Source organism: Miniopterus schreibersii (genome assembly GCF_964146895.1).
Source record: "Miniopterus schreibersii genome assembly, chromosome: 6".
Classification (NCBI taxonomy): domain Eukaryota; kingdom Metazoa; phylum Chordata; class Mammalia; order Chiroptera; family Miniopteridae; genus Miniopterus; species Miniopterus schreibersii.
Window position 1 is genome coordinate 5,805,467 of NC_138107.1, and position 6,903 is coordinate 5,812,369.

Below are 6,903 nucleotides of genomic sequence, written 5' to 3' on the forward strand. Positions count from 1 at the left end.
CTCATCTCAAGGCGGATATTATCACCTTGCTTTTGCAAAGGTTCATTGAGCTTAAAGGCCAGCTGGAAGTTATTCAGCAAGGGGCTGAGTGCAGAGGCCCTCAAACTCTCTGGCCCATTAGACCTCAAGCTTATTGGTAAACAGAAAATAGATCAGGATTCAGGAGACCTGACTCCAGTCCTTGTTCAGCCACAGATTCAGTGTGTGGGCAAAAAAATGTCATCTCTCTGGGCCTCATTTTCCTCACCTATCATGGGAGGGCCAGTGCAAATCTTCCAATTCTGTGGCCTAAATTAATATTTGAACATATAACTAAGAAAAGGCACATGTTTTGCTAATGTGTGCACCAATTATGGCCAAACTCCCTCAGAACTTCATCCCCCACCCCCTTACGGCATGACCTGAGTTTGACCTTTGGAAATTAAGATATTAAATAAAAGAGTGGTTGCTGTACATTTCACACTTTATTTGGAGGGGGATTTGCTTGGGAAAGGGTGTTGTCCTCCCAGCTCTGCTGGCCATGCAGACTTCAGGGCCTCCCTCGGGTGGGAGGGGCTCTCGGTTGCTGCCACCTTCTCCCAGGAGCAGAGCGGGCTGTCACTTGGCTGCTGGAGAAAAGCAAAGGAGGTTAGCAGCTGAGCAGTGTCAGTATGTCCTGGTATGAGTTTATGAAACCACCTTCTAAACCTGCCTGCAGGTCTGAGGGAGGAGGGGCACCCAGGCCTCTGCAAGGCTACCTCTAGCTTTCTCTGTAGCCTGAGGCAAGTCAGTTAACCTCCTGTTTCTCCACCTCGATCACTGCCTCCCTGCCCTTCTCCTCTCCTGGGGACTGTGAGAAGTAATTAGTGGCTGTTTGTCAGCAGAGACCTAGCTGTGCACAGTAACTTGGACAGCCCATGAACTGGGCAAGGCCAAACGGGCTCAGGACTTCAATCTGCAGAACAATGAACAAAATGCAGGCTTGTGGCCAGACTTTTTTCCTTCAGGGCAATCACCAGCCTCAGTGGTGTTTTGGGAGGGAGTGAATGTATCTGGAGCAGAGGAGGGTTGGCGGGTTATCTGTTGTAGCCTCTGTCAGAAAGGTGTTTGGGTCATGGGCCCGAGCCATCGAGGTAGGGCCTAGAGATGCTCCTGGCTGGGAGCTGGGCTCCTGGGGCAGCGCAGCCATCGATCCAGCCCTGCTCCAGATTAGGCTCCGAGACCGGAGGGGAGGGCACACTCATGGGAGAAAATAGCTTTACTTTCTCAGGTGCAAAGCAGAAAAACAAATGGCCCTCCCCAAATCCTGCGCAGACCGCTCGCTCCTGGAATACTAACATGGGGTGGGTGGAGGCCCAGCCCCAGCTGAGGCGTCACCTGCCCGCGCTTACCGCTCTGGGTGGCCAGCAGCACCTCTCTCAGCAGCCCTTCCACTGCCGCCCGGTACTTTTCCAGCTGCCTGGGGTTCATCTTCATTCCAATTTCCACGGGAGCAGTCAGCTGTGAGATAAGGCAGAGCTAACAAGGGAGAGGGCTGAGAGAGCCCTTAACCCCTGAGTGCCCTGCAGGAGCCGCGCCCTCTGCTGTCCCCCCCATCGTCTGGGATCCTCTGGGCTTCTAGGGCCGGCTGGAATTCTGGCACGAGCCCCCGGCCGCCCCATTCTAACCAGGGGGCTGGGTCCTGGAAGCTGCTGGGTCCTGGAAGCTGCTGAGACCTTCTGGAAGGAGGTTCAGCACACCTCCTCTGGTGGGGAAGCTGGCTCAGGGGACTGGGCAGGGGTGGCAGGGACCCTCTGGCCTTCCATGTGGGGAGGACACTCACCTCCCCCTTCTGAAGGATGTACCGCCACGTGCCAGGTGTCATCCTAAGTGCCTTAGAATATTATTATGAGGCTTCTCCATAACCCTATGATGTAGACACCATTAGTGTCCCCATTTTGAGATGAGGAAACTGAGGACAAAGAGGCTGAATAACTTGCCCGAGGCCACACAGGTACAAGTATTGAGGAATAAAGTGGCACACCCAGCGGGCCTGTCTCCAGGGCCAGGGCCAGTGACCACTAGGCTACACTTGCTCTAGCACTGTGGGGACACAGTGAGACCCTGGAGGACCTGTCTGGAGGCTCGCTACCAAGAGAGGTTGTGGCAGAGCCAGCGGTGCTGACTAACCTTGCTGTCACTCCCAGAGCTTCCTGATTCAATGGTCTTGCTGCCAAACCAGCTCCCCTTCTCCCACCATAATCCCTGGGGCTGGGAAATGGGCTCAGAGGCCTGAAGGGCAACCTTAGGCTGCTTCCATGGGGCTCCAGGCCCCAGCCGGGCCTATGCTGGCCCCTTTCTCTAGGCTTCAGTCTCCTCACTGTAAAATGAGGAGGCTGGACTGGGTGATCCATAAGGGCCCTCCTGGCCTGCATGTCATGATTCTAGGGAGATGGATAGGGGATGAGAGGTGCCTCACCCCCACAGCTGCCCGAGATGTTACACTGGATGCAACATGTACCATGGAAACCTCAATTGGTGCCTTAACTCTGCCTCCGGAGCTTGTAAGAGGGCAGTTCTGAGCCAGCTCCCCTTTACCAGCTGAAGGACTCACTCGCAGTTCCCTCCTCAAGAGCCTAAGGAGTCTCCCACCCAGTGTGGCGAGAGCACCAAGATCACTCTCTGGGCCACACGGCTGACCTCACTGTTTGGGGACAGCATGCTGTGGCAACCCAAGGGGGGTGGAAAGATCACTGGCCAGTGTCCAGGGGGAGGTGGGAGCCATGGAGGCCAGCTCGGTTCTGCCCTGACCCCTGTGAGACTTTGGCAAGGCCCTCACTCTCTCTAGACATCAGTCTCCTCCCCTCCCAGGCACCTTTACAGAGAAGTGCCTCACTCTCAATCCCGGGGCCTCTTCCTTCTCCATCTACAGCACCCATTCAATGACCTCACCCTGTCCTGGCATGAAATGCCATCGAATCGGTGATGACTCCCACCTTATGTCTCCAGCCCTAACCTCTCCTGAAGTCCCCACTTGTATATATCCACTGGCCTGTGCATTGTCTCTACTCAGATGCCCAGCAGGCATCTCACAGATTACAGGTCCAGCCTCACCTCCCGATCTTCCTCTTATCACCCTGCAGCCAACCACAGGCCCTGCTTCACCGTCTCAGAGAATGGCAACTCCATCCTTCCAGGTGTTCCGCCAAAAACCTTGAAGTCAGTTTTTTCTTTTTTCTCTTTCCCCCCTTTCCACATCCTATATCCATTCTTTCAGCAAATCCTGTGGGCTTCTACCTCCAAAATATTTCCAGAATCTGACCACTTGCTCTGCCTCTACCACGACCACCTGGGCTGAACCACTCTCAGACACGCAGCCTTCTCAATGGTCTCCCTAGTTCTGCCTTTGCCCTTTTTGCCTGTTCTTAACATCGATCATGTCCTTCCTCTGCTCAAAGGCGCCAAGGGCTGCCAGTCAGAGTGAAAGCCAAGTCCAAACAATGGCCTATGAAATCCACATTCCAGCCTCATCTCCCACTCTCTCCCCTGACTCCCTCTGCTCCAGCCACTCCAGCCTCCTCCCAGTTCCTTGCATGCACCAGGCTCACTCCTGCCTCAGGGCCTTTGCACTGCTCTTCCTTCTGCCTGGAATGCTCTTCCCCCAGCATCCTTTTGGTTCACTCCCTCATTCTCTTCGGGTCTTTGCACTAATGCCATCTACTCACGAAGCCTGCTGTGACCAGCCTGTTTAAAATTGCAACCAACCCCATCTGCTTTCCCTGCTTCATTCTCTTCATAGCACTTACCACTACCTGCTGCGCTACACAGTTTGCTTATTTCCTGCTGCTGGTATGTTGCCCGTCCTTCCAGCATCTGTTTCTGGTCCCCCATTGGAGTGTGAGTGCCAGGAGGGTGGTGGGCTTGTCAGTGTTGTCTACCACTCTATCTCCAGGGCCTAGAACCGGGCCATACACATAGCAGAGCTCGGAGTATTCATCGCCTCAATACATGAGTGTGAAATTAGAGTTGTGCTGGACACACTCCAGGCTGTCTCTGGCCCGGACATGCATCCCAACATGTTGCTGAAGGCCCTGGGCCCTGGGTCTTCGCACTGGAGCTGTCTCCTGGGTTCCTATCCAGGGGGAGGAACTGCACTCTGATCACCTCTCTCCCGCCCGAGGACTGCAGCTGCCTCCTGACAAGTTTCCTGCCTTCGCTTGTGCTGCCCAGCTCTCTCTCTGTCAGATCCAACGAATTCCCTGCCTAGAATCCCCAGAGGCCTCTGGCCCACCAGGCTCTGCCGACCTATTGCCCTCTCTCAGGACAGCCTGGCCTCGAGGACCTGAAACGCACCGGGTGCTTCCTGAGCAGGGCTGTTGCTCTCACTGCTCCTTCTTCTGGGGTGTTCTTGCTCTAGCTCTGCTCATGGAGGGGCTCCTCATCATTCAGGTTTCAAATCAAATGTCACCTCCTCCGAGAGGCCCTCCTGACTGCCCCATCCAAAGCAGTGCCCCCAAATCCTGCCCTGTCACTCTTTATCACACCTCTTATTTGGTGCCTAGAACGGTTTATTGTCTCATTGTCTGTGTCTGTCTCTCGCTGCGAGGATGGAGTTCATTGCCGGAATGTCTGGCTCACTGCTGCTCCCCAGCACATTCTGCGGCTGGCCAGGGGAACCCACGCCGGCTTTCTCTGCATCGTCTGCCTGTCTGCTCACCTTGATAACTTGGTCTTCTTCCTCCTCTGTGAGTTCCATGGGGTCCAGAGGACCCACCTCTTCAGACCTCCGCTGTTCACCCAGGGATTTCTTTTGCCCTTTGTTCCGCTCCTTTTCCTGGGAGCAGAGCACAAAATCACACAAAGCCCGCCCTCCCTCACCTTGCCTATGTGGCTCTTGCCTGTTTCTGCCCAGGGTGCCAAAGGGCCCGAGCTCCCCCCAGACCACAAAACCCCCTTGTCCCCCGGTGTGTCCTGCATGTGGAGTTACAGACACCCAGTGGCCTAAGACTGGCTCTCGAGTTGCTCACCAACAGGTCAACTTGAAGAGGAATCTGCTCCTTCGAAGTTCAAACGTTGCACCCAGATTGCTAATGTTAATTAAGTTAAAATGCTGAAAATAATGGGTGCCCTTCATGCATATTAAGTGTGAAAATGTGTTTTCCTTAGTAGAGAGCCTGTAAAAAAGGTGGCAAGACAGCCTGGCCTGCGAGGGTGCTATGGGGTGGCCCAGAACCTGGAGCCCCTGGGAGGTGATTTACAAGAGGCAAGACAGAGATGGATTATGGAGGAAGGAGCCTGAAGCTTCTTCATAAAAATCCCAGAGCCTGGCAATTACAGGGAGCAAAGCCACAGAGCAGATTGATGTAAAGTGTCCTTTGGTTGCCATTTTGCTAGTTTATGTTCTACTCAGGTTGACTTTTTCTGTCCAGCCCCAAACCTTGCCCGGCACCCTGCTAGCCAGTCCTGGAGCACTTTGGTTAGATCTGCCGCTATGCTTTGGTTTCTCTAATGACACCCCTGGAGTCAGCTCTGGGCCTGCCCTGAGACGGGGCGATTCTAGAACTGTGGTTGTCTTCTCTGGAGAGGGGCCATGGTGGAGGAAGGTGTGCTTAGGGCCCCATCAGTTTCCATGTCTGTCCCTGAAGGAGGGGGTCTGGGTCCAGCCTGGCCTCTGCAAGGGATGCTGCTCAGGGGACATGGATGCCTGTCCCAGGCAGGATGTAGCTACAGAAGCCGGACCACAGGGCCAGTGACCTCCCAGAGAACAGGCTCAGGTGTTTGTCCCTATGGGAGCCTTGGTCTCAGGCTGGTGGGACGTGGAAGTTCCATTTTTTCATCTCCTCATGTGAAAGAGAAGCCAGTGTCGTGGACACTCAGCACCCCTGTGCCTACAGTAAGTTACCATGGGGGGGCAGGCCTAGGGGTCCAGCTGCCCTGAGCCCTGCCTGGTTCCCTAAGGCTGCCTTGTTTCCTCTCGGGGTCTAAGGAGAAGGAGCCTTTGGCCGCTGCTGCCCGAAGTTGGCCCCCACCAGTGCTCCCTCCTGCTCTCCCGAGGCCCCAGCTCAGGCCGCACCTTCCCCCTGTGGGCACTGTGGGCTTCTAGGCACCAGCCTGCAGTGCCTCTCCCTCCTCAAACTTGGCACTTACTGGGCAATTAGTCACCCCTGCCTGGCCAGTTCCCTTTTGTCTTCTATCATTAGTGAATTTTCTATTGTTAGTGTTTGTGTCTTGGCTCCTGAGCCTGCTCCTTAGATTTCCTTGTATGTCTGGTCTCTCACCCAGATGTTCGGCAAATATTTACTGACTTGTTAATTGAAGATTTTCTCAGAAGGATGAGCAGGGGTGGGAAAAGATGTCACTCCACTGACACCTCTGAGTGGCACTAGTGGAGGAGCGGAGGAGGCCAGGGAGAGGCTGGAGTTCAAGTCCAGGCCCTTCATGCTGTTCTCGGTGTCACTGGCATAGCTGACTAAAGAGACACTTGTGCCTCGGAAAGACTAACACCTTGAGTGCTGAGCAGGGCTGTGTGTCACCTGTGTCACACTGGGCGGTGGGCAGTGGAGGTTTCTTACCTGCATCCTCTGGAGCTCGCTGTAGGTAAAGATGGGAACGAAGGCTTCTGTGTGGGAGGCCAGCAGGGTGACGACGTGAACCACCAGCAGGGAAGCCACGGCCTTGCGGGACACCATCCTGGAGCTGGACAACAAGGAGCTCCTGTGACCAGGCTTGGGGGGCAGTGATGGGTGGCTGCATGGGAGGCGGGAGCCCTCAGCACTGGTCCATGCCCCGCCTGGGTTGTGTGATCTTGAGCAAGCTGCTCAGCCTCTCTGGACATGAGCCTGGGATGGGGCTTTACCAGATGAGCTCAGAGCCCCCTCTGTGCCCCAGAGCCCTGAGAGCTGACCAAGCACCAGGGGAGGCCGCCTGGCCCCTGCCACACACCAG

The 6,903-nt window shown here is 55.2% G+C and overlaps 1 protein-coding gene across 1 annotated transcript; it reads right to left on the minus strand.

Moving 5' to 3' along the window:
• Positions 1-1,397: 1,397 nt before the first annotated feature.
• On the minus strand, positions 1,398-6,647 carry MLN (motilin; the record flags this gene model as incomplete). Its single annotated transcript, XM_081140659.1, is given in 4 exon segments — positions 1,398-1,415; positions 1,417-1,479; positions 4,676-4,792; positions 6,531-6,647. Coding segments are annotated over 4 exon segments (315 nt in total).
• Positions 6,648-6,903: the final 256 nt, after the last annotated feature.